The sequence below is a fragment of the Drosophila melanogaster genome, chromosome 2L (genome assembly GCF_000001215.4).
Source record: "Drosophila melanogaster chromosome 2L".
NCBI lineage: Eukaryota > Metazoa > Arthropoda > Insecta > Diptera > Drosophilidae > Drosophila > Drosophila melanogaster.
In genome coordinates, this window is record NT_033779.5 from 13,956,996 (window position 1) to 13,979,994 (window position 22,999).

The following is a 22,999-nucleotide window of genomic DNA, read 5'->3' on the forward strand; positions in this document are numbered from 1 at the left end:
CTTGCAAATCTCAGTTTTGCCACCTAATACCCAGTTGTGGATCATCGCTTAATTGGGTCTGAAGAAAAGCGCAAGTCGATTTGAAATGAAATCAAAACAAAAGTGACTACGAAAACAACTGGCGTAGTCGCGTTTTTGCACCGCAATGACAGCCGCATGTTAAGGACATGATCAACATTTCAATTAGATGCAATCATCGCCCTCGCCGCAATCGCGGGGCTAGTGGGTATGGGGTGTAATCGCTTTGGGGAGTTGAGTTTCATTCACATGCAGTGGAGACTTCGCTGCTCACCGGCATGCTTTACATTTCACTTTCGCTTTGTAGAATTACCATGAATTGTAGAATTGGGTGTGCAGTGCGTACTTCCGCTCTCCGATCTCAAGTCCCTCGCCACCCCGGACGGCCTTTATTGGCTCGACGACAATTTGCAATGACTACTGTATTTTGTTGTAGCTTTCCGTAGTTTACTTTATTTCGTGAAGGAACATTCGGAGTGAGTAACAGAATCGCCGCCAACGGGGAAACAGTTTTTACGAGACTCGCGATCCAGACGTACACGCAGCGCACATCAAACGGTTTAAATTGATGGATGTAAGCGGATAAGATCCTCGTTTGGACCAGAACTAGATCAGAATATTAAATATTGTAGGAATGTGTTATGCGAATTAATAGTTCAAGGTCCTAAAAATAATAAACGGAGATGGGCAAAAGTGATTAAGGTTTTCGGGGTATCAAAAGAATTTTCATCAATTAAAAAAAATTTGCGATCAGTAATCATTGATGGATATGGTAAACGAGGAATAAAGTGAATGCCTTTCAGCTGTAAAAAGAAGTGAAATATAAAACAACAAATATGATAAGAGAAAAGCTATTCGGAAAACTGCTCCTCCTGCTTGCAATGGTTTTACCATTGGGATCAGGACAAAACAGCACCCTCAAGATCAACACAAACGTGAAAGATATTGAAGCTGGGGTTGTGGCTCTGCCCTCCATCCAGGGACCCGGGAACATCTGCATACGCGAGGAGCCATATGTGGAGCACGTCCAGGTGCCAGAGATGCAGCCGGTGCGTGTGCGGACCTCCAGTTGGTGCATGGAGATCCCGCCGAGATGCGCCACCTTCAAGACGGAAATGCGCGAGGTGATGAGGGTCCAGGTGAGTGAGTAGAGTAGTGAACTGATTTTGCCTCCGGATCAGGGAGCCTGGCAACTGGCCAAGTATCCAAATGGACGCAGGTGTTCCACTGCCGGCTCTGCCTTTGCGGGCATCTCTTGCGTCACCGCGATCCCAGCCAGTGGCAACACCTTCGCCGTGGCCACTTTTTCCACCATCCCGGGGAGCCTGCGCCACAAACCTGATTTCGAATTCGATTTGCCCAACCAGGAAGCCGCTCGCCACGATATCCATAAATTGCCCCGATTCGATGGCCGACTTTGATTACATTTCTCATATATATCGCTCGCTATATGGGTTCTGTCCGCCACCAGATGCATTGCGCAATTCTGGCCAATCTAAACGGGGTTTCCTGTCCTTCTCGTATGGAGAACGGAAGCCCCATGGATTGGATTTAGCGGCAGCTGTGCTTAACTGCAGGAGCTGCCGTTGCACTTTACTTGGTCAAGATGCAAGCGACCGGTTTTGACCTGTAGCATCTGAGGTGCCACGTGCGTCCTTGGCTGCCAAACTTCTTGAACTACTGGACACATGTGGCGTATACGCATTATGTATAAAGTGGTTCAAAGGTATTGTTAATATAATTATTGTTATGAAACAAATATTTAGAAATTTGAAAAGCAAAGTGTTTAATAGTGGTTATCAAATAGCAAACATCGTCAATTATTAATGTTTATTTAAATGGTCATTAATTACATCTTAAAAAATAAATAAAAGAACCAGCTCGCTTACATCACAATTTTGCGAATGTTTTTGTGATAAATGATGATAACTGATTCCCTATTAGCGTCAATCAATAGTTATTAATTTTAGGCAATTGTTTGGAGCAGACAAACAAACTATTAAATCCACAAAAACCACCGCCTGGCCATTTTCAACTGCGCAGTGGGAAAAGCGAGGAAAACAACGGCGGCGGCCAAGTGTTGACCAAGCATGGCCAGAATCCGGTTGCAGTTGCTCGATCCGAGGGGTCTAATCAGGCTCGGCTGGTTTATTTTATTATTTTCTATTCATTTATTTACTTTGCGCACTTTTTCGGTGGATACAGCGGGCGAATACGGGGGGGTTTGGAAAATAATTATGTCATGGTGTCAGTGATGGAAAGTGCAAATGAAAAGCGGAAAATCCAGCACTTATGGCCTGGCTGGATAGCCAGGCGGACCGATCTGCAATTGGGCATTAAGAGCTCCACTTGTATGCGGTGACTTGATGCCAAAGCTGTTGACACACTTTGGATTGCATCACTAAGCCGAGTTGCAAGCCATGACAAGAAGCAGCCAGTTTTGGCTTAGTTTATTTATTTTTTTTCCTCGGTTTCGTGTCTAATGATTTGTGAGATTTGAGATCGCTTGCGCTTGGCTCGAATTAATTTCATAATTATTTTAATTGGAGCTCTTCAGGTGTTTGAAGAGAATCGCCTTAACGGCCAGCACCTCAAAAAGCATTTTTCTTCGATTGACGCAACAATTTTTTTTAACCCTGTCGCTTGCATTCCTGGCGATTTTGGTCAACGCCTGCTTGGCCAACACTCCGATTTTGGTTAGAAAATGTAGCCACTAATTTGCCAATTTAATTTAATTAATTAACATCGAGGTGTACGCCTTAAGAAGTTCGAGTGTAAGTGGAAAAATAAATTTGATCTCTGGACTGGCTGTAACTTGAGCCAGCAAAGTGCCGCACGATTGTCGATAGCTTTCCAAAGGAGAGATGTGATTACAGCTGTGATTGATGGGCAACCACATTTCCACTGGCAAGGGGTGTAGTATTATAGGGTGGCCATGCGGTTATTGGAGTACGAAATGAACAAATTGCTCAACTTGTATTCAATTACTATTTGTGGCAAACATTTGAAAAGCCAACCGTAATTATGCAGACACAATGAATCAGAAGACCAAACTCGAATCGAATTTCACTGTTTATATTAAAATTTCCGCCTTATTCATTTGTGGGGGACACATATGCGGCAGATACAGATACAGCTACAGATACAGATACACAGGCCGCATTCAGATATGAATCCATCAACTCGACTGCGAACAATGCGTGAATCGGAAAATGTGGACTGGGAATGAATCTGGAACCGAAATGAGTGTGAGAAGCTCGCCCGGAATTCAGTTATCCAATTAAATTGGCAACTCAAGGGGTTTCAAGGGTGATGTGATGCGTGTTCTTCTTGGGGGCGGAATGATGACTTACAATAATCTCCATCTTAATTCTGTAACTGTCGAGAGCCGGGCCAAAGTCCACTGCCCACAGGGGCAAGTGACACCGAGGCGTTGACAGGGCTGATGGAGAGGAGTGCCCACTACAAGTTTATCCAATTAATGGTCTGCTTGGATGATGCCCTATTCAGCGTCGTAGATCAAAGAGATTTTATGGCAGCTCTGAGATTTCCTAGCAATCGTGTTAGAGCCCATAAAGTTTTGTAAAGTTTATGGGGCATACTTTTCGGCTTTGCTTTGTTTTTGATCACTTCAAAGCTAATTGTTATGACATTAATCTTACATTATTTAATGGAATTTAGGCCCAGAATATTCTAATATTTTCTGCAATTTTATAGATTATATAGATTTATATTGGAACGATTTGAATAAATAAAAATATTCCAAATCGAAGGTACAAATATAATTTTTGGTAGCTTATATATCTAATGCTTTCAGAAATTGAACAAAACGCGAACAGTTCGCTTCTGCTGTCAAGGATACGAGGGAAATTTGTCGGATAGTCAAGCCACATGCAAGCCCATTTGCAGGGGCGGCTGTGGGCGTGGCAGTTGCGTAATGCCTGACATTTGCAGCTGCGAAGAGGGCTATATTGGCAAACATTGCACACAGCGTAAGTATATTTCCGTGTAATTTCCGTATAACTTTCTGGTTTAATGAACTTTTGGTAGGCTGTGATCACGATCGCTGGGGACTGGACTGCAAGAATCTATGCCAATGTCAAAATGGAGCAGCCTGCGACAATAAATCGGGACTTTGTCACTGCATTGCCGGTTGGACAGGACAATTGTTAGTATTACCCTTATAATCCTTAGATCCAAAATTATCAATATTGTAAATACTTAATTCCTTGTAGTTGCGAGCTGCCCTGTCCACAGGGAACTTACGGCATCATGTGCCGCAAGGCTTGCGACTGCGATGAGAAGCCTTGCAATCCACAAACGGGTGCTTGCATCCAGCAGGATCAACCTCTCCAACTGAATGTGAGCCACGTCATCGTGGAGACTGTGAACTCCACGCTGGAGAAAATGGGTATTATACCGCGTCCCACCACGCCCGTTCCCCTGCCGGAGGTCATAGTAATTAAGCAACCGACCAGCAATGAAAATGCCCAACACTCACCAAAGATCATTGTCCACCAATCGAGCAGTGACCTACTCGAGAATCTCCATACGGCTGCAGCCGCCGGTGTTCCCACTCCGGAGGTCATACACGTCATCACCAATGGGATCACCTCGCCACAGGAGCATTTGGCCGGATTCGTTGGAGGTGAGGCCAATTCAAGTCAGACGGCGACAGCTGATCATCAGTCCGGCTTGGTGGTCACACTGGTCAGCATAATGCTCCTCCTGCTGGTCGCCATTGCGGTGGGTTCACTGTATGTGTACCGGAGGTATCACCACAAAAATGCCGCAGTATACAATGCCAACGGAACGGTGACCACGCTGCCTGCAAATCCGGAAGTGGTTCTCACCGAAGCCGCGGTCCTGGGAAAAAACTTCCACGAACCACTGCCTGAACCGCCCGTGGCCTTTGCGGTCACGCCCCAATCAAACGAGGGTATGTAAGTGTCTCTGCCGACCTTAAAGTAGCTAGCCACACATCTATACACACTTTATATAGATTATTAATTGAATTTCGACTAAGATTAATACACTTTCCTTTAAATATGAAATTCACTTAATTATTTAAATATTATAATCAAAAGAAATCATATATTTTCACAGCACAACCAGAGCTATATGATAGTCCCAGCAACAACTCCTCAATTAAAACCCCACCTTACGCCTATGCCAGGAAGGAGTCACTCTACTCGGTGGTTTCGCCCAAGTCTCGAAAGGGAAGCCTGGACTCGCATCTGTACGACGAGATTCGCTACCACCAACAGCACCACCATCAGCAGCACCACCCACGGAGCCATCAGCATGTTCAGCACTCCACAACCGCCTCTCAGTTTTTGCCGGCGAGGCCACAGATCATGCCCGCGAACGACCAGTTCTCCAATGGAAGTGTTCATCCGCATCAGCGGTCGCATCATGTCACCCACTTGATAATTCCGCCACAGAACTCAAACTTCTTGCAGGTTCCTGCCCAAATCACAGCCAAAAGAGTTGCCCACCTGTAAACTTTATTGCTGACACAAAGGATTTTTCTGAACATATGAAAATTCGTTAGACCTTTGGTAACTTTTACATATTGTACAAATCTATTTCAATTTAAACTTGAAATGTGCCCTTCTAACATATACCAGGTAATTTTATATCATATTTATCCAATAATTTGTCCCAAAACTCACATTTAAAGTCTGCGAGTTTTTACAACCACACTTATTTTTATAACATACTTTAGATCAGTAATAAATTTATGTACAGAAGCCAAATGTTAAGTGAGCATACATTTTGATTACATCATTATTTTAAGCTGCCCACGAATTATTATAACATTATATTATGGAAGATATGATATGAACTGGGAAAAATAACATTAATTAAACATAAAAAAAAAAATTAATTCATAAATCATATAAGAATTGGATTGGCGATTATCAAACTAATAGAGTTTCACCTAATTTCTATTACTTTTTAAAGGTGATTTGCATGGTTAAAGGTTTCTGCATTATTTAAGGGTAGTCTTTGATTAGATTTAACACTTTTATATCCATAAAAACCTATGTGTTAGACTTTAAGTTTCTTTAAAGTCTACGATTGTGGCGTGTGTAGTTTCCGCATAGTTGTAACGTTTTAAATTTTTAAAAGTATGTTTGCTGTAGCAACAGTTTTAAAAATAAAAAATGTTATGACTTCAAAAAATATATAAAACTAATTATATTTATAGTTAAAAATAAAAAACAGCTATAATAACATTACTATATTATAAAACATATTATATTTATGCAAAAGCTGATTCATAAAATAATTATTAGAATAAAGCCATGTAGCCACATTTTGTAAGTTAAAGACTATTATTTAATAAAATCGTCTAATAAAACAATATGTGCTGGATTGAAAAGGGCAACTTAATGTTTTCATTTTTCTCTGAATGTTTTCGTTTCGAGACTGAGAGTTGATGCTGATAAGGTCTTTTGAGTAGATTCAAACCCCTGGACTGCCTGTTCATTCGCTACTCGACATCGAAGCTCAGAACACCAAGACGGGATGCACTGTAGTGGACCGTTGGCCGGGCTTACCGCTCTACTGACGCTGGTGGCATTTCCTGTCCAGATTAAGACCGATTCCACGGTTTCCACGGAGCTCTACGGCGACATAGAGAATACGGAGTACGGCGATTTTGAGTCACTAAGTCAAACTCGCGAGCGTCAGCAACATCTGTGCCATCGCGAGGTGCCGTGAGTAAAAGGAAGTTTTAAAAAATATGGAAAATAAAACAAAGCAGCTTAATGCCAAACAAACGTTCATTAATAAACAAATATATATATATTTATTTGAGCGCATGCTGGGAGAAATGATTACAAGCGCCCATTGATTAATTCGATTTGATGATTACAGTTCTGTGTTTTTCCAAACCGAGCGGGATTCCCCGGTGCGTGGTAATGGATCCACGATCTACTTCCATCGCATAGAGGTCTGTTGTGCAGGCTACCGTCGCGATCCGTATGCCAATGAATGTGTGCCGGACTGCTCCGCATCTTCGCCAGACAACTGCCGTAATGGCTTCTGTCGCAGTCCTGGCGTTTGCGAGTGCTTCGCAGAGTTTGTCCGTAACGAACATGGTGCCTGTATTCACACCTGTCCGATTGCCTGTCAGCATGGCAGATGTTATTTAAATGGCACCTGTGTCTGCCATCAGAACTTTGTCCTGGATCAGGAGACCCGGCAGTTCTGCCGGCCGAAGTGTTCGCAGTCATGTGGCACCCATGAGGAGTGTGTGGCGCCCGGCCAGTGCGACTGCTCACCCGGCTACCGGAGAACGCCGGACTTGGGATGCCAACCGGTTTGTGCTCCGGACTGCGGATTTGGCAAGTGCGTGGCGCCCAACCAGTGCGAGTGCTTCGCCGGGTTCATTAAACGGCCCAATTGGAATGTATGCGAAGCTGAGTGCTACCTGTAAGAGTATCGATATATCTTTATCTAAAGTATCTTAAATTTGTCCGCCAATTTAAGCCATTTGCTTATCGCTTCCAGGAACTGCGAGAATGGGCTCTGTGAGTCGCGGTACAAGTGTCACTGCCGCGAAGGATATCGCTACGACGTGAACACCACCAGCTGTTTGCCGGAGTGCAGCGACAACTGTGGCCAAGGAAATGGGGTGTGCATTGCGCCCGGAGTGTGCCGCTGCTTCCGAGGATACGAGGTCCACGGTGCCGAGTGTCGGCCAAAGTGTGAGAGGTCTGTTACCCGGAGCAAAAGCTGTGTTCACCTTCATGAAGTTCCGCTTATTCAGCAGATTCTGCGGCAAATACGGGCGTTGTGTGGCTCCCGAAATCTGCGGCTGTGGTGAGGGTCAACAGCATTGCCGGAACGGAAGCTGTGACGATATCGAGCACTGCAGTTGCCCATCGGGGGAAACCCACTTCATCGATCGCTGTTTGAAGGCGGACCGCCTCAGTCAGCATCTCAACACTAGCGAAAAGAGAAAGCACTTCAATCGCCAACTTGCTTATGAGTTTAATGCCCTGATAGGGCGTCTATTTAATTTCTGATCCAAGACGAAACAATAAAGTGCGAAAGTCTAAGTTAGACGGCCTGGCAGGTCTGGCGTCCCTTGATGCCGCTCTTGATGAATCCCGGCCTGCAGATGCAGAAGTTTGGGGCACTGCAGTAACCGTTCTGGCATCCCTGCGGGCAGTGTGGCTGGCAGATGTTCCGCTGGTGCTCGTCCCTCACATATCCGGTCTTGCAGTCGCACTGGTTGTTGCCCACACAGACGCCGTTCAAGCACGGAAGGTCACACTTCGGCAGACACTCGGCCGACTTCCGGTCCCACTCGAAACCGGAAGCGCACTCACAGATGTCCGGTCCAATGCAGCGTCCGTTCTTGCAGGGTCTGAAATAGGGAAATAATTAAATTATCTAAACTATACATCGCAAGCAGATTTCATTGTTTTTTAAAGGCCACACTTACATGGAGCAAATGGGTTCGCAGCGTCCTTGGAGCTTTAGGTAGCCTGCGTTGCAGTTGCAGTGTCCTGGAGCCGTGCACTTGCCATTCTCGCAACTGTCGCACACTGGTTCGCAGGATCCATCGGCGGCCAGGCGGTATCCGTCGAGGCAGGCGCACTTGTTGGGCGCCACACAGCGTCCAAAGGAGCAGCCGGGCTTGCATTCCGGCTGGCAGTACTTACGAGTCTCCGGCTCAAGCGAGTATCCCTCGCGGCACTTGCACTCATTCCGCTCGTCGCACACTCCGTTGCCGCAGCCCAGGGGACAGGTGGAGATGCACTTGCCCTCGGCGGTGCGAACGTGGCCGGGTATGCAGACACAGGTATTCGGAGCAGTGCATATTCCATTCCGGCAGTCATCCGCGCAGATCGGCTCACAGCGGCGGTAGATGTGCGGATTTCGCTCATAGCCATCGCAGCAGACTTGGATGCGACTCATGTCCGGAGTGGTGCCATTGCCAACGAACTGATCCCGCGAATTGCGGAGCAGTGACGCGGTTCTGGATATAAACAAGGAAAACATTAGGTTTACTTAAACAACTTAAAATCATGAATGCAATGACATATATTTTTCCTAGGGAAACTAATAAAACAGATAATCAACATGTCTAAATAATACCTTAGTAAAGATGTGTGTCAAAATTGAAAAATAATTTTGTCCTTTAAAGTTTTAAACTACATATTGTCCAAGAGAATGCAAATGAAACTAGTCAATTCAACTAAATTTAAAAACTTTTCGCTTATCTACTGACTTTCCGCTCGTTGCATATTAAATTCATTCACATTATTAGCTTGGCACACATATACTCGTGAAATCAAGGCGCATTTTAATTATCAGGCCAGCGGAGGAAGTTGAGGTCGTTAGTTCACTATTTTTATGGCTTGCCTTGTTTTCGAATGCCTTCCGAATTGGGCGATAGCTTTAAGTGGAATTATAAAAGTGTTTTCCTCTCGATTGTTAGTATTTTTTGTCCGAAATTAACCCATCACTTACGGAACTTCCTTGTAGCACACACCACTGGCCATGGCAGATCTGGTTTTGTTGATGAACAGGGCCGTTTCATCCAGGACCTGGACACGATGAGCGGGCGGAGTCACCGGCTGCACGTAGTGTCCATAAAGGGGCGGCAATGTGACCGGTTGAAAGACCTCGGCGCGCACAAATCCAGCGGATCCCTGTTCCACATGGTTCTGCTGGTTCCAGGCGTAGTTGCTCTGGTTTTGAGTGCTCCAACCGTAGCTGCTCTGGTTGTAGCTCCTCCATCCCGACTCACTGCTATTGCCGGCAAGCTGCAGGTTTCCCGATGGCGGCTGCCGTGTCTTGATGCCAGCCGTCTTGAATTGTCCCTGACCCAGGGAACAGATGGCCAGCAGAACGCCCAGAGTCACCAGCTGGCACGATGATGACCTCATGGTGATGTCACTTGATTACGGATTTCGTACGTATGGAAATTGATTATGCGCCCACGTCCACGTCCGCTGGCGACTGTAGTTGCACATCGACTAATCGGCTCCCGATGCGAAGCTCCGGATCTCTGAGCCGCCATTCGCCTCCGGCAACCTCTTGTCCCCCTTCTAATCAGCACCTCGCCAATGTACCCATCAATGTGGCAAACGGAGCGAAGGTTTGCTCTCAGTAGCTTCGGGCAAAGCAAATCGATCATTGCCATAAATTGTGAGTCGTAAACAAAACTCATTGCTTTTGGGTAATTCCAAGAAAAGTTTGCGTACAACGATGACTTCAGGTATAGAGATTATTTCTTGATGAAATATCAGATTTAAAGGCACAGAACATAAAAATGATGAACCTTTAAAACTTATGAAGGTTTTTTCAAAAAAAAAATTTAACGTTTCTATGTAATCATGAATGGTCGTAAAAAACAGGTTAATAATATTTCAAATAGTAGAAGTATTGATCAAATAATGATAAAGTAAGCAACTCAAAAAATATTGTAATTGATATTATTTATTTTTGTTATTCCAAGACAAAACGACACCTTTTGTTACTCCGATAGTAACCCGGAGCACACTCGCACTCCTCGGGCGCCAGGCACAATCCATTGGAGCAGTCCTCCGAGCAAATGGGCTCGCACTTCAGGTTCTGGCTTGTTCCCTTATTCACATAACCATCGCAGCAGTAGGAGAACTGACGATTTCTGGAGTTGGGATTGATGGTTTCCACGCTGGGAGTGGGAATTGATCTTGAAATTCGGTCAGGCGTGCGGAATGGTTTACCTACGTGAGCGTCCTGTAACAGATGCCGGATCCCCTCTCGGCCAGAGCCTCTTTTCGCCACTGCGTAACAGGATCCACCGACCAGAATTGTGCGGCAGTGCGCGTGGGCAGCTCGATCCCCAGACCGCAGATAAGGAGTCCAATCAGCGTGGATGTCAAGTGCATTTCGCTCGGATTCAGCTGAAGGCGAGGTCGTATCAAAATGCGAGCGCAATGCTCGCCAGTGTCTCGGAGCTACTAAATTGTCGTCTGTGTCAAGCGCGGCATTTAAGTGTACGGAGATAGAAATGTTCTATATTCCTAGGAAGATAATTATGTGTTCAGTACCCGGTATTCGTGGGGTATGTTGACTATGCAGAAAATAAGTGATATACCAAATAATAAATACCTATTCAAATGAAACAACTTTCGAGAGGGTACCAAATCTTCGACGTACGTTTACAATTTAAGCTAGACTTGCTTCAAAAAAGCGAAATCCCAAGAGATGAAGCCACAAGATATTTCAGACACCCCTGATAAGAACACAACGTCTTGGGAAATGCATGAATATTTATTAGAGACTGCTCAGTGATGCTGGAAAAGTGAGAGCTCCGAACTCACAACCACCACATATCGCTGAGTGTGGTCAAGTTGAAGTGCCTGCCCAGCAGAAGATTGAATTCCTGGATGAGCGATGCGTTCACCTTGACGGGATTCATAGAGGCGTATGTGGTGACCGTGTCCGGCGACATGCAGCGATCGATGAATCGCGTCATGCCCACCTGGCAGCGGCATCTTCCCATGGCGTTGCACAATCCGTACTCGCAACGCTGGTAGGTGCGTTCCGGACCCGGGACTATGGCGCATCCGCACACATTCGGTGCGATGCATTTGCCGTAAAAACCACATCCACCCACGCAGACCGCCTCGCATCGCTCCCGATTCCGGACGTAGCCCTTGAAGCAGCGGCAGTTGCCCGGCGAGATGCACACCCCATTATCGCAGTTGTCCCCGCAATCCGGCAGACAGGTCGTCGTATTCTTATCGTATCGATATCCGTTCTGACACACGCACGTCGTTTTGTTTGCACAGAAGCCATTCTCGCAGGTCCTGAAAGAAATTTATTAAATTATTAAATGTAAAAGGAGAGGCGTCTAGTTCTAACACTCACATATAGCAATCGCCTTCGCAGGTGATGCCGTTCTTGCGTTTTTGGAATCCGGGGAAGCACTCGCATTCGTTGGGCCGCACGCAGTGACCGTATCCGCAGTCCGGAATACAAATCGGTTGGCATCCCAGGGCGGCGGACTCCCTCAGTCCTCGGGTATATCCCTCGGCGCAGGAGCACTTGCCCGGCTCCAAGCAGACCTCGTTGTGGCCACAGGTGGCGTTGCACTGCGGCTGGCAGAATTTGCGCGATCCGTCCAGCTCGTATCCCTTATCGCACTGGCAGGTGCCGTTCAAGTAACAGCGACCATGCGGACAGCCCAACGGACAGGTGGGCACACAATTGTTGCGGTAGTTGAGCACAAAGTCCGTGAAGCACACGCATTTGCCGCCCGCCACACAGAAGCCGTTCTCCTGGCACCGCTCACCGCAATCCGGAACGCACTGGCTCCAGTCATATTCATAGCGGCGCCAGCCCTTGCAACAAACCTCGATCACGTTCATGTAGGGATTGGTGGAGCTGTTGCCCACAATCTTCACCTCCTTGTCGTACTGAAAGAACACGGCCCTGGAGATTGGATTGGTGTATACAATGCATGTGTGCTTTTGAGATATATCAGTAAAATTAAAAGTTATAAACCATACGAGAACTTGTGCTGGTTATGGGCAAGGTCTAAAAGAGCCCAAGGATTTAATGGGCTTAGATTGTCACCGGCACACACTTACGGCACTTCCTGTCGGCACTTGTCCGGATGTTCCCCTCTCCGGGGCAGCGACAAACCGTTGGGTATTATATAGGGTTTCCGTGTGGTGGTCGAGGACGAGAGGCGTCGCTGTAGAGCCTCGTGCTCACGCAGCAGTTCCCGCTGGCGTTGCTCCGCGCGCAGGCGCAGCTGCTCGTCCTTTTGCTGCTGCAGCTGTTGCTCGTGAAGTTGCAGCTCCAGGCCGTGCAGCACGCAGAGGAACAGGACCAGGAGCACCGAGTGGAGGCACAGAGATCGCAGTATTGTTGACATCTCAGTGCTGGGCGCGGATTCCTTTGTGGCGCGCTACCGAAACGCTCAAGTCGCTATTGTTTACTGCTCCGGAGACGACGCAGTTGGGCCAGCCTCTAATCACAGCCGGAGGCAATGATAAGAGGGCTTCAGCGCTTAATTCGGATCTGGAGGGGGAGATCCAGGGCTCGCAATGCCAATGTATGTCAAGTAAGAACGAGCTAAAGATCGTCTTAAGTTTTATGTTCTTTCATTACGAATTGTAATTTCCCGGATAAATAGTGATGGGATGCAAATAAAATATTTCAGTAACCAAAAGTATCTTTTGGGTATGTAAATTAGCATATTCAAATATATTTTATTTTATTTTATTTATATTTAAATATGCTTTGGGCTCGTTCAAAATAAAATTAGAAAAAATATTTTAGAAAATTATCCAACTGAGGTATAAACAAGTCGCAACACTTAAAAATTTCGACTTACATGTATTCATAATAATAAACTCTCATAAACAAACTGAACCAAATTCCTCTCATCTTAGCCTATGCATCGAATATAGCTGCTTTTCTGATAAGACAAAAAAAATTAATTCTGTTTCAGTGGCGAAAATTAGTACAATTCTAGCTGGCAAATTGTGAACACCTAGAAACTTGAAATAAGGAGTGCTCAAGATGTGGTTGCGAGACTTGCGCATTCGTCTAAGTTTTTTCCACCTGATGGTGTGTCTGCCCAGTATTTACACAAATGTGCCAAGCTATTCGGATCGGTACAACAGAAGGCCTGTGTCCCAGGATCCAGGAATGGGAACCTATGGCCGCGGGTACATGGAAAACCGGCAGTTGTCCTATAATCGACCTGGACCAGCCAACTTCCAAGATCCCAGAAATGTGGAGTTGCAGCCGAAACGACGAGAGTATCTCATTCGATCACATGAAACGCAATCCGATAGGGGGCAACACAAATGCCGCATTTGGGTGCCGTAAGTATGTCAGATACACAGAAAACAACGTTGAAGTATATATACATTAACAAAATTTTTTTATTTTAACAATGTATATATATATATGTATGTTTTGATAATCAGAAATATATATATAAACTTTCTACTGTGAACATAATATCGCAAGCCTTATCTGTACTCCCAGAATTTGTAAAACTTTTAGTTGCCAAAATTCATAAGCATAGACTGAGAATTGGAAGCAATGTGGTGAACTTAGTTATAATATTTTTTGTTTTCCAACATTCGAGCAGCCCCGATACGGTGGAAAAGTACTCGTACCCCAGTGTCATCCAGACGGACCAGGCCAACCGGCTGTCCCTGATCGAGGTCTGCTGCACCGGATACTCGGCCAGTCGTCTGATGGGCGTAACCGTGTGCCGGGCGCAATGTGGCTGCCAGAACGGAAGCTGTAAGATTCCTGGTGAGTGCGAGTGCTATGATGGCTTTGTGCGTAACGACAACGGTGACTGTGTGTTTGCCTGCCCGCTGGGCTGCCAAAATGGTCAGTGCTATCTGGACGGCAGCTGTCAGTGTGATCCGGGCTACAAGCTGGACGAGACGCGACGCTTCTGCCGCCCGATCTGCAGCAGTGGCTGTGGCAGCAGTCCGCGGCACAACTGCACCGAACCGGAGATCTGTGGCTGCTCCAAGGGCTATCAGCTGACCGACGACGGATGCCAGCCCGTCTGCGAACCGGACTGTGGAATCGGCGGACTCTGCAAGGACAACAACCAGTGCGACTGCGCTCCTGGTTACAATCTGAGGGATGGTGTCTGCCAGGCCGATTGCTATCAGTAAGCTGAAAACTTCATGCTGGGAATACCAGACTAATGGCAATCTTTATTCGGTGCAGGAAGTGCAACAATGGCGTGTGTGTCAGCCGAAACCGATGTCTATGCGATCCGGGATATACCTACCATGAGCAATCAACCATGTGCGTTCCAGTATAGACATTATTACTAAAGAATTGATTTTTATTTCGAAATCCCTTGGGCTTGATCGGTATAAAACCAAAACAGAGATTGTGTTTATCCAAAAGCTGCAGTCATTATCTTAAAAAATAAATTTAAATGGCTAGATAATATCGCATTCAAAACATGTCGAATAGCTGAGATTACTTACTTCCGTATCGCTTAAATATAACAAATGTTTTTGTTTTGAAATTCTTCTTATCCGGCACAAGTAGAAATAAAATATTTGAAGCGCTTGTCGGAAATAAATGAGTCATGTTTATTTCAAATATTTTAAGATTCGTGCCAAAAATTATTTTAATACTTAGTGGATGCAAATTTGTTTTTAAGAAAGTTATTATTTAAATCCTTGTTTTTAGATAATATTATTTAAATATGATTTTAATATTTAATATTATTAAAATATGCGGTACTTTCAATGGGCTTGCATTGCTCTTTCACAGAATATGAACCATAATGGCGTCGAATGCAGTATATTAGAGCAACTAAAATAGCCAAGGTAATTACAATGCCATACACACTGATAAGTAAAGTGTTGCTGTTTTCTGGTTTTGAAATCTCATTGTCCTTTAAAAATATCTTTGCTGTCGTCGAACTTTCGGTTGAACTTTCGGTGAAGTCAGAAATCTGTGTACTTTCTTCAGTAGATGTATCCGAAGTGGATTCCGTTTCACTTGGGGTTGAATCTGTTGTCATAAAGCTAGTTGAAGTTGAATCTGTTGTCATTGTAGTAGTTGGAGATGGACGGTTGCTCTGACAAAAACAAAAAATTATGATAATTCTTGGTTTTTAAAATTAAATTTTTTTAATTAAATACCTATAAATATGTAATATTTAGACTAACATATTTGTATGTCATTTGCATATGCAATTTGACCCTTTGTCATGGGTATTTAATGTTATTGATTTTAAAAGACAGAAAAAGTACGTACATGTATTGGTTTTCTGTGCGGATGTTCAGAACGGTATCCAAAGGAACTGGTAAAAGTGAACAGTGCCAGGAAAACGACGGTCAGTTGAAAATTATGCATATTAGTGACTTATGTAAACTTAGTGTGAACTGCTCCGCCGAGTGCCAAAAAATGAACTAAACTTTAAAATTTCGCTTGCCTTCTGCGGAGCGAGATTAGTACCCTTTATATGAAAGCTTTTCGGGTATATCCAATAAGGAGGAAAATATGTAACCAGTGTATTTATTTTTAATTTAATTGGCTTTATAAAAGTAAGAAGTAATTGTACAATTATTTCTTACTTTTTTATAAAAAAAGAAAGGTGAGTAAAGGATTTAAATACACTTTTAAACGTTAAGCTCGTCGAGTTCATTTTATGAATTTATTGAGTGGTATGTTTTGGTTGACTTACAACTTTTTTCTCATTCTAAAAAATATGAGGATTACAAATCAGTTGATCTCAGTCGTTTTATTAGTCCGCGAACATTTTACATATTTTAAATATTACATATTATATATGTATGTATGTATGCTTAACAGGCCTCCAATGATTTAGTAGTAAATATGACTCAATCACTTTTGTGTGTCATTCCAAACGTTTCCTGTAACTAATGATAATGGTTAATACAAAAATAATTTTTTAAAAAGAAATAATTTCCCTTATATAGTGATGAACAAACTATTTTAATGTAAATAAACAAAAAATTGCTGTGGTTGTCCAAACTTAAAACTCCAAACACAAAACGAAAGGTATTGAAAAACAAAGGGGTTGTCATACCAATACTTCACGGATTTGATCAGTTTATAAAACTGCAAGTTTCCGGTTTTTTTGCATTGTATTGTTATTATGAAAAGTTATACAGTTTTAGAGCATTACAAAAACTCTGCCTTTACAACAGCTATTGAAAGCTCCTCCGTGTGGAGGAAGTGTTTGGCCAAAATATATGTTTGATATCACGATTTATTAAAGCGTGCGTTTTATCTATTGGATTGATTAACCACACAGAAACTCTGTATGGGAATAGATACATATATGACAAGTACTGAAAAAGGAAACGCTGATACGACTGGTTGGTATCAGCGTTTTCTTTTCCAGTACTCGTAAAGTATTCGTATAAATCTTCTTAACTATTACAGTTAGACGTAATATATATCTCGTACTTGTAAAGTACCCTCTTTTGATGAAACCTAGATAGTCAACTTTAAGTAAGCACAATTGACATTTGCTTACATTTATAGTGAGTCCTGCATTCCGTACCTAAATGGTCCAGTTATTCTTTTAAGCTTGAGGACATTACCAACAAATAATTATTATAATTATTATTATAAATTTATTTCATGTTATTACATTTTTTAATTCAAGTAATTTAACAATTTTACAAGCGATTTTGAAAGGATAAGTGATTTTGTGTGGATTCAAACTATTCAAAATCACATTCAACAATGGCTTCTTCGGCTTCAAAATTTCGCCTAGAGGTAGAACGTCGATAGTACTTTATGCCAATGATTGTGGCGGCCACACCAATGATCATTCCAGCGCAGGAGCCTACGATAATCATCCACTTGTTAGACGATCCAGTTCGGTCAGGAATCCGTACCTCAGCCTCTGATCTTGCCCCCTGCTCTGGCAAAATATGACAAACGTATCGCGAATTCTCCCCGCTGTAATCCATGTCACTATCCTCTTGGCACACCAGTTGACCACTCGATAAATCGCATTGGCAATTGTCCAAATTGAGGCACGGCTTGTCCTGGGGATCAACACAGATCTTGGCACACTTGGCTGTATTGAAAGTACCCATCCCATCGTATTCAATCCAGCACATGCAACCGGCAGTGCAATTTGAGTGCGGAACCTCGCTGGTTGATGTCTGCAGTTGAGGGTCTACAGTTGATGATTGCAACTCCACAGTTGTGGTGCTGTATTCATAGGAGTCCGTCGTGGTTTGTAACTCGCATAGTCCGTTAATATTCTCATAGCCCACGTTGCACTCGCACACATTCGGTGCCACACAGTCTCCGAATTGGCAGCCTTTGCAGATCGGCTGACACATAGAAGTGACAGGATTTGTGCTATTGAGCTGATAGCCATCGTGGCATATACAAAAATTGGGTGCCACACAGTGTCCGTTGCTGCAGCCACTGTCGCAAATAGGATCGCATTCGTGATGGGAGTTGTCCTTGAAGCGATAACCCGGATCGCAGGTACAGGTTTCTGGACTGGTGCACTTGCCATGAACACAGTTTAGGCTGCATTTTGGCTCACAGACTTGATTGGGACCCATTTGATAGCCAATACTGCAAACACAAGTCTCCGGTGCAAAGCAAAAGCCGTTGGTACATCCCTTGCTGCACTTGGGTACGCACTTCTTGTCCGCCCCCGACGACTCATAGCCCGGAAAGCACTCGCATTGGTTGGGCGCCACGCAGTGTGCGTTATCCGAGCACTTTTCGCAATGCGGCTGGCAGAGATCATTTCTCATTACGTAGCCCGGCTTGCAGACACAAACGCCGGGACTCAAGCATAATCCGTTCTCCGGGCAAGTGGAGCACACGGGTCGGCAATTGGTGCCTCCGTCGTCACCGGCATATCCATTTTCACACTCGCACACACCTGGCCTCACACATCGGCTGTTTTGGCCACAATCCTTTGGGCAAATGGGCGAGCAATTGCCATTTGAATTGTTCTTGTATCCATCTGGAAAGACGGTGCCGTTTCCCACTTTCTCGTACCCAGGTTCACATTCGCATTTCCCGGGCTCCGAGCAAAAGCTATGGTGTCCACATTCCTTTTCGCAAACTGGAAGGCAATTGTCGCTGGGAGAAGTTCGTTTGTAGCCATTTTGGCAGCTACAGACTCCGGGGCGATCGCAAAACTCGTTTTTTCCACATACCGTTGGGCAAACGGGATGGCAGTCGATACCGCCGTAGCCCGCATTGCAACTGCAAGTATTGGGGGACGAGCAGAATCCATGTTGAGGACACTGTTGTCTGCAGACAGGTTTGCAGTTCTCAACGGATCCTTCGTAGCCCTCACAGCAACTGGGTCTCATTACGGTCCTGTAGGCAGTCTAGAGAACAGGAGAAAAAGCCTCTTTAAAGGAAACTTTAACTACACACTTACCAAAGCTATAAATAATAATATAAATTATGTACAAATTCGAATTACCTCATCTTCATAGACATATTGATGCCTGTACTTAGTAACCCAACCATGAAAGTATGAATACTGTTGAAACGGAACCAATTTACTTTTAAGAACCTTACGGTTATACGGAACGCTTTCCGGGTGACTGCAATCATTTAGGCCATGCCGTAAAATGGCGAAACTTGTGCCAAAGGACAATGACAGACACACAAAATGCAGTGAAAATGCAGTAAAATCCATGAGTAATGCGAGTCAATTCGTTTCCTGAAGTATATACCATATATATATTCACTATCTTAAAGCAACCAGTCTGTCCGATGAATTAAACAGAACTGGACCCTCAATTAATGTAATGTTCTTTTCTCTTGGATTTTTAATGAATTCCAGATAACGAGCACACTATATCTTCGTTTGCTTTGTACATAGGAATCTTTTAGTATTTTATAATTATTTGTATTATTAGCTTTAGGGAGACTAGTTCCGTTCCCCATTTATATTTTACTCAAAGTTTTGTATTTACCTCTTCGTCTGTATAATACTCGGTGCGGTATTTTGTCTGCCAACCACTCCAGAAAGATCTATGCTGGTATGGTATCACTCTACTCCTTTCGACATATCTCTTGTAAGTAACCACCTGCGATCGGTTACAAACATTCAAGCCGATGGGTTGAATGAAGTCGACGAGTAGCATAAAAAAACCCAGACACACCCAAAGGCATTGGATGTGTGACATTATGGAAAGAGCAGAAATCTTGTAAAATTCAGCTTTGATCTCTATGTAAATGAGTTCGGCGCAACGTTTCAAATTCAACTGAGCTGCAAATGTAAATTTATATATTTCATGTTGCTCCAAAATCAGCTACATCCGTTGAGGACTCGACAATCTAGACCTATACATATAAACCGCTTGGGATTATCTGAGCATTTGTTTATCCCAATATTGCAAGCAAAATATGTAAGACAGAAGCAAACGCTATAATGTTTCCTTCAACTACTGTATATATTTCATCAGCCATTCAAATATGCCCTAGGTTACTAAAGATACTTAAATTTATTCTAAATGGTTAATTTCATTGCGGCTAGTCGAGTTGCAACATCAAATGTTATTGCTTTTTTCTACAAAGAACAAGACCGTAAATAAATAATAATTGCTTGATATGACGATTGACGACCGCCTGCAATAATGATTAGCTCTTATCATTTATATGTTAGAACTGTTTATGGTGAAAGTGTGAGTAGTTTACTCTCCCAGAGCACTCACTCAGGTATCTCGGTGATTCCACACTGTTGAATACCTCTCCCAAATTCAATGAGCAGCTACAAATAGAGCAGAGTATCTGATTCCACAACAGACGCCGTTTAGAACTCGTCGCGCGTGGACGTAGATTTTAGAGCGATCGAAAATGGTTCTGATTACTTTGACCCTGGTTTCGTTGGTGGTGGGCCTGCTGTATGCCGTGCTGGTATGGAACTATGACTATTGGAGGAAACGGGGCGTTCCTGGTCCCAAGCCAAAGCTATTGTGCGGAAACTATCCAAACATGTTTACTATGAAGCGGCATGCAATCTACGATCTAGACGATATATACAGGTGAGTTATCCCAGCTAGAAAGGTTATATTAACTACCAAAATTCAATGGATCATCAACTGTTTCACAAAGAAACCAAGAACCATTCTTAAAACGCATTTAAAAAATTACGCTTTACTTGAATTTAATGCGATCATTTTATTCAGGCAGTATAAGAACAAGTACGATGCTGTGGGCATTTTTGGCAGCCGCTCTCCACAGCTGCTGGTGATCAATCCCGCGTTGGCGCGTCGAGTCTTTGTGTCCAACTTTAAGAACTTCCACGACAATGAGATCGCCAAGAATATTGACGAGAAAACCGATTTCATTTTCGCCAACAATCCGTTCTCGTTAACTGGCGAAAAGTGGAAAACTCGAAGGGCGGACGTAACGCCTGGTCTTACGATGGGACGGGTGAGGCAGTTCATCCAGTGGCAAGCCCGAAAAGTACTGATCCAACCAATATACATAATTACAGATAAAGACAGTCTATCCGGTGACAAACAAGGTGTGCCAAAAGTTGACCGAGTGGGTGGAGAAGCAATTGCGTCTGGGTTCTAAAGACGGCATCGATGCCAAGCACGTAAGATTCCATCTATACTATCTGTTGTACGTATTCTATGAAACCAAACCTGTTTTTTTTTTTTTTTTGCTACTTTATCGTCCACAGATGAGTCTCTGCTTCACAACAGAGATGGTCACCGATTGTGTTTTGGGTCTGGGCGCTGAAAGCTTTTCGGATAAGCCCACACCCATAATGTCGAAAATCAATGATCTCTTCAACCAGCCCTGGACCTTTGTGCTGTTCTTTATACTGACTAGTTCCTTCCCATCGCTAAGTCATTTGATTAAGCTACGCTTCGTGCCAGTGGATGTGGAACGCTTCTTTGTCGACCTGATGGGCAGTGCGGTAGAGACACGTCGTGCCCAGTTGGCGGCGGGAAAGCAGTTCGAGCGGTCCGACTTCCTGGACTACATCTTGCAACTGGGTGAGAAGCGCAACCTGGACAATCGTCAATTGCTGGCCTATTCCATGACCTTCCTGCTCGACGGATTCGAAACGACGGCCACAGTCTTGGCTCACATACTGCTCAATCTGGGTCGTAATAAGGAGGCACAGAATCTTCTGCGAGAGGAGATTCGTTCCCATCTGCAGGATGGCACCATTGCCTTTGAAAAGCTTAGCGATTTGCCCTACCTGGACGCTTGTGTGCAGGGTAAATTAAATAATTTTTCAAGCTGCAATTATTGTTTTTAACCGTATTTACCCATTTATTTTATAGAAACCATCCGACTCTTCCCGCCCGGATTTATGTCGAATAAACTGTGCACCGAATCCATCGAGATTCCCAACAAGGAAGGTCCCAACTTCGTCGTGGAGAAGGGCACCACTGTGGTTGTACCTCACTACTGCTTCATGCTGGATGAGGAATTCTTTCCCAATCCCCAGTCCTTCCAGCCCGAGCGATTCCTGGAGCCAGATGCTGCAAAAACATTTAGGGAACGGGGTGTCTTCATGGGATTCGGGGATGGACCGCGTGTGTGCATTGGTTAGTAAACTATCTTTTCTACTATAACACTACAAAATCATAGTGCCTACTGCAGATTCTGATAATTGAAAGCACTCACTACAATTGAACTTTGAATTTAATATTATTATTATTATAACATTTTATTAATTTCCTTTTCAGGAATGCGATTTGCGACGGTCCAGATTAAGGCTGCTATTGTGGAACTGATATCAAAGTTCAATGTCAAGATCAATGACAAAACCCGCAAAGACAATGATTATGAACCCGGCCAAATTATCACTGGTCTGCGTGGGGGCATTTGGCTCGACCTTGAAAAGCTTTAGAGATTCAATTACTTAATAACTCCCCACCAGCGACGGAAACTAATGTGAAAATTGAGTGGCGTAGTTCCCCAGTCTATTTTTACAGAATATTTGATATGTATACCCAGTGGTACACTTAAGCTCGCAATTGGCTGACTTTGTTATTGCATATGTATATTTGTTGTTTCTATATTAAATATATTTCGTATATAAAATTGTGTGTGTGCGACATAAATATAAGGTTGACATAGTAACAACGTCGTAGTTACTTGATATTGGGGTAATTGTATTATATTATTATTTAATTATAAATTTTCTTCAAATGAGTTTGGTTAGTTGAAAATTAGTTAAGCACAGGGATTTTAAATAATTTTTCTATCTATGGTTTATTGACCAGATAAAAATGTTTTCATTTTGTAGAATCCTAAGAATTGGATATTGTTAGGCTTGCTATTATAAAAAGCTACCACTAACTAATATTGATTTAAAATAGACAACCAGAGATGATAACGATAGGCAAATCGAGAGCTATTTATTTCGTAAATTCAATGTTAAGGATCTGAATGCGAGTAGACTGCACTTGGACCCGTATCGCAATCTCTGGGGCTATTGTTCTGCCTGCAATTGGGTTCAATA

General features: G+C 43.7%; 9 protein-coding genes across 17 annotated transcripts; 4 read left to right on the forward strand and 5 right to left on the reverse strand.

The window, feature by feature from the left end:
- Window positions 1-543: 543 nt before the first annotated feature.
- NimA (Nimrod A) lies at window positions 544-6,386 on the forward strand. Of its 3 annotated transcripts, none has more exons than NM_001259097.1 (5): window positions 544-1,157; window positions 3,836-4,010; window positions 4,069-4,186; window positions 4,254-4,961; window positions 5,125-6,386. In NM_001259097.1, exons 1-5 carry the CDS (start codon window positions 855-857, stop codon window positions 5,141-5,143), a joined length of 1,323 nt encoding a protein of 440 aa, NP_001246026.1. In that variant the 5' UTR covers window positions 544-854; the 3' UTR covers window positions 5,144-6,386. The 3 variants fall into 3 exon arrangements, with proteins under 3 accessions (NP_001246026.1, NP_609691.6, NP_001285918.1); NM_135847.6 differs by having other exon boundaries at window positions 4,254-4,957; NM_001298989.1 differs by having other exon boundaries at window positions 790-1,157; window positions 4,254-4,957; window positions 5,125-5,944.
- A 125-nt stretch (window positions 6,387-6,511) lies between these two features.
- On the forward strand, window positions 6,512-8,093 carry NimB1 (Nimrod B1). Of its 2 annotated transcripts, none has more exons than NM_001273523.2 (4): window positions 6,512-6,743; window positions 6,904-7,461; window positions 7,540-7,743; window positions 7,799-8,093. In NM_001273523.2, the coding sequence occupies exons 1-4, from the start codon at window positions 6,553-6,555 to the stop codon at window positions 8,055-8,057; spliced, it is 1,212 nt and encodes a 403-aa protein (NP_001260452.1). In that variant the 5' UTR covers window positions 6,512-6,552; the 3' UTR covers window positions 8,058-8,093. The 2 variants fall into 2 exon arrangements, with proteins under 2 accessions (NP_001260452.1, NP_788045.1); NM_176031.3 differs by having other exon boundaries at window positions 7,802-8,093.
- On the reverse strand, window positions 8,017-10,023 carry NimB2 (Nimrod B2). Its single transcript, NM_165075.3, has 3 exons — window positions 9,511-10,023; window positions 8,480-9,016; window positions 8,017-8,401 (listed from the first exon to the last, which is right to left on the reverse strand). Exons 1-3 carry the CDS (start codon window positions 9,927-9,929, stop codon window positions 8,092-8,094), a joined length of 1,266 nt encoding a protein of 421 aa, NP_723857.1. The 5' UTR covers window positions 9,930-10,023; the 3' UTR covers window positions 8,017-8,091.
- Window positions 10,024-10,468: 445 nt separating this feature from the next.
- Window positions 10,469-10,990, reverse strand: NimB3 (Nimrod B3). The gene is made up of 2 exons (NM_001038816.3): window positions 10,756-10,990; window positions 10,469-10,699 (listed from the first exon to the last, which is right to left on the reverse strand). Exons 1-2 carry the CDS (start codon window positions 10,914-10,916, stop codon window positions 10,492-10,494), a joined length of 369 nt encoding a protein of 122 aa, NP_001033905.1. The 5' UTR covers window positions 10,917-10,990; the 3' UTR covers window positions 10,469-10,491.
- Window positions 10,991-11,284: 294 nt separating this feature from the next.
- NimB4 (Nimrod B4) lies at window positions 11,285-12,981 on the reverse strand. Its single transcript, NM_176032.3, has 3 exons — window positions 12,624-12,981; window positions 11,902-12,465; window positions 11,285-11,840 (listed from the first exon to the last, which is right to left on the reverse strand). Exons 1-3 carry the CDS (start codon window positions 12,911-12,913, stop codon window positions 11,348-11,350), a joined length of 1,347 nt encoding a protein of 448 aa, NP_788046.1. The 5' UTR covers window positions 12,914-12,981; the 3' UTR covers window positions 11,285-11,347.
- A 200-nt stretch (window positions 12,982-13,181) lies between these two features.
- On the forward strand, window positions 13,182-15,178 carry NimB5 (Nimrod B5). Of its 3 annotated transcripts, NM_001298990.1 has the most exons (4): window positions 13,182-13,221; window positions 13,493-13,871; window positions 14,144-14,686; window positions 14,746-15,178. In NM_001298990.1, exons 2-4 carry the CDS (start codon window positions 13,564-13,566, stop codon window positions 14,840-14,842), a joined length of 948 nt encoding a protein of 315 aa, NP_001285919.1. In that variant the 5' UTR covers window positions 13,182-13,221; window positions 13,493-13,563; the 3' UTR covers window positions 14,843-15,178. The 3 variants fall into 3 exon arrangements, with proteins under 3 accessions (NP_001285919.1, NP_001188802.1, NP_609692.3); NM_001201873.2 differs by lacking the exon at window positions 13,182-13,221 and having other exon boundaries at window positions 13,513-13,871; NM_135848.5 differs by lacking the exon at window positions 13,182-13,221 and having other exon boundaries at window positions 13,513-13,871; window positions 14,746-14,984.
- Window positions 15,101-15,952, reverse strand: He (Hemese). Of its 2 annotated transcripts, none has more exons than NM_144477.3 (2): window positions 15,796-15,952; window positions 15,101-15,616 (listed from the first exon to the last, which is right to left on the reverse strand). In NM_144477.3, exons 1-2 carry the CDS (start codon window positions 15,892-15,894, stop codon window positions 15,245-15,247), a joined length of 471 nt encoding a protein of 156 aa, NP_652734.2. In that variant the 5' UTR covers window positions 15,895-15,952; the 3' UTR covers window positions 15,101-15,244. The 2 variants fall into 2 exon arrangements, with proteins under 2 accessions (NP_652734.2, NP_001285920.1); NM_001298991.1 differs by having other exon boundaries at window positions 15,221-15,616.
- Window positions 15,953-16,162: 210 nt separating this feature from the next.
- On the reverse strand, window positions 16,163-19,774 carry NimC1 (Nimrod C1). Of its 3 annotated transcripts, none has more exons than NM_001298992.1 (2): window positions 18,983-19,259; window positions 16,163-18,884 (listed from the first exon to the last, which is right to left on the reverse strand). In NM_001298992.1, exons 1-2 carry the CDS (start codon window positions 19,199-19,201, stop codon window positions 17,235-17,237), a joined length of 1,869 nt encoding a protein of 622 aa, NP_001285921.1. In that variant the 5' UTR covers window positions 19,202-19,259; the 3' UTR covers window positions 16,163-17,234. The 3 variants fall into 3 exon arrangements, with proteins under 3 accessions (NP_001285921.1, NP_609693.1, NP_001260453.1); NM_135849.4 differs by lacking the exon at window positions 18,983-19,259 and adding an exon at window positions 19,482-19,774 and having other exon boundaries at window positions 17,124-18,884; NM_001273524.1 differs by having other exon boundaries at window positions 17,124-18,884.
- A 532-nt stretch (window positions 19,775-20,306) lies between these two features.
- Cyp28a5 (Cytochrome P450 28a5) lies at window positions 20,307-22,574 on the forward strand. Its single transcript, NM_135850.3, has 6 exons — window positions 20,307-20,552; window positions 20,697-20,943; window positions 21,008-21,112; window positions 21,200-21,746; window positions 21,813-22,079; window positions 22,221-22,574. Exons 1-6 carry the CDS (start codon window positions 20,365-20,367, stop codon window positions 22,382-22,384), a joined length of 1,518 nt encoding a protein of 505 aa, NP_609694.1. The 5' UTR covers window positions 20,307-20,364; the 3' UTR covers window positions 22,385-22,574.
- Window positions 22,575-22,999: the final 425 nt, after the last annotated feature.

Excerpts from the sequence above, each read along its gene's own strand:
- NimB3 (NM_001038816.3), bottom strand. The coding sequence starts at position 10,916 with ATGCACTTGACATCCACGCTGATTGGACTCCTTATCTGCGGTCTGGGG. Across the intron at positions 10,700-10,755 it reads ATCTGTTACAGGACGCTCAC|CGTGGAAACCATCAATCCCA; the intron begins GTAGGTAAACCA and ends TCCCACTCCCAG.
- NimB1 (NM_001273523.2), top strand. The coding sequence starts at position 6,553 with ATGCACTGTAGTGGACCGTTGGCCGGGCTTACCGCTCTACTGACGCTG. Across the intron at positions 7,462-7,539 it reads TGCGAAGCTGAGTGCTACCT|GAACTGCGAGAATGGGCTCT; the intron begins GTAAGAGTATCG and ends TATCGCTTCCAG. Across the intron at positions 7,744-7,798 it reads TGTCGGCCAAAGTGTGAGAG|CAGATTCTGCGGCAAATACG; the intron begins GTCTGTTACCCG and ends CCGCTTATTCAG.
- NimC1 (NM_001298992.1), bottom strand. The coding sequence starts at position 19,201 with ATGGATTTTACTGCATTTTCACTGCATTTTGTGTGTCTGTCATTGTCC. Across the intron at positions 18,885-18,982 it reads AATATGTCTATGAAGATGAG|ACTGCCTACAGGACCGTAAT; the intron begins GTAATTCGAATT and ends CCTGTTCTCTAG.
- NimB4 (NM_176032.3), bottom strand. The coding sequence starts at position 12,913 with ATGTCAACAATACTGCGATCTCTGTGCCTCCACTCGGTGCTCCTGGTC. Across the intron at positions 12,466-12,623 it reads AAGTGCCGACAGGAAGTGCC|GGCCGTGTTCTTTCAGTACG; the intron begins GTAAGTGTGTGC and ends TCCAATCTCCAG. Across the intron at positions 11,841-11,901 it reads TGCGAAGGCGATTGCTATAT|GACCTGCGAGAATGGCTTCT; the intron begins GTGAGTGTTAGA and ends AATTTCTTTCAG.
- NimB2 (NM_165075.3), bottom strand. The coding sequence starts at position 9,929 with ATGAGGTCATCATCGTGCCAGCTGGTGACTCTGGGCGTTCTGCTGGCC. Across the intron at positions 9,017-9,510 it reads GTGTGCTACAAGGAAGTTCC|AACCGCGTCACTGCTCCGCA; the intron begins GTAAGTGATGGG and ends GTTTATATCCAG. Across the intron at positions 8,402-8,479 it reads TGCGAACCCATTTGCTCCAT|ACCCTGCAAGAACGGACGCT; the intron begins GTAAGTGTGGCC and ends TCCCTATTTCAG.
- He (NM_144477.3), bottom strand. The coding sequence starts at position 15,894 with ATGCATAATTTTCAACTGACCGTCGTTTTCCTGGCACTGTTCACTTTT. Across the intron at positions 15,617-15,795 it reads CGCACAGAAAACCAATACAT|AGCAACCGTCCATCTCCAAC; the intron begins GTACGTACTTTT and ends TGTTTTTGTCAG.
- Cyp28a5 (NM_135850.3), top strand. The coding sequence starts at position 20,365 with ATGGTTCTGATTACTTTGACCCTGGTTTCGTTGGTGGTGGGCCTGCTG. Across the intron at positions 20,944-21,007 it reads CTGGTCTTACGATGGGACGG|ATAAAGACAGTCTATCCGGT; the intron begins GTGAGGCAGTTC and ends ACATAATTACAG. Across the intron at positions 21,113-21,199 it reads ACGGCATCGATGCCAAGCAC|ATGAGTCTCTGCTTCACAAC; the intron begins GTAAGATTCCAT and ends TATCGTCCACAG.
- NimB5 (NM_001298990.1), top strand. The coding sequence starts at position 13,564 with ATGTGGTTGCGAGACTTGCGCATTCGTCTAAGTTTTTTCCACCTGATG. Across the intron at positions 13,872-14,143 it reads AAATGCCGCATTTGGGTGCC|CCCCGATACGGTGGAAAAGT; the intron begins GTAAGTATGTCA and ends ACATTCGAGCAG. Across the intron at positions 14,687-14,745 it reads TGCCAGGCCGATTGCTATCA|GAAGTGCAACAATGGCGTGT; the intron begins GTAAGCTGAAAA and ends TATTCGGTGCAG.
- NimA (NM_135847.6), top strand. The coding sequence starts at position 855 with ATGATAAGAGAAAAGCTATTCGGAAAACTGCTCCTCCTGCTTGCAATG. Across the intron at positions 4,011-4,068 it reads TGGCAAACATTGCACACAGC|GCTGTGATCACGATCGCTGG; the intron begins GTAAGTATATTT and ends AACTTTTGGTAG. Across the intron at positions 4,958-5,124 it reads CACGCCCCAATCAAACGAGG|CACAACCAGAGCTATATGAT; the intron begins GTATGTAAGTGT and ends ATATTTTCACAG.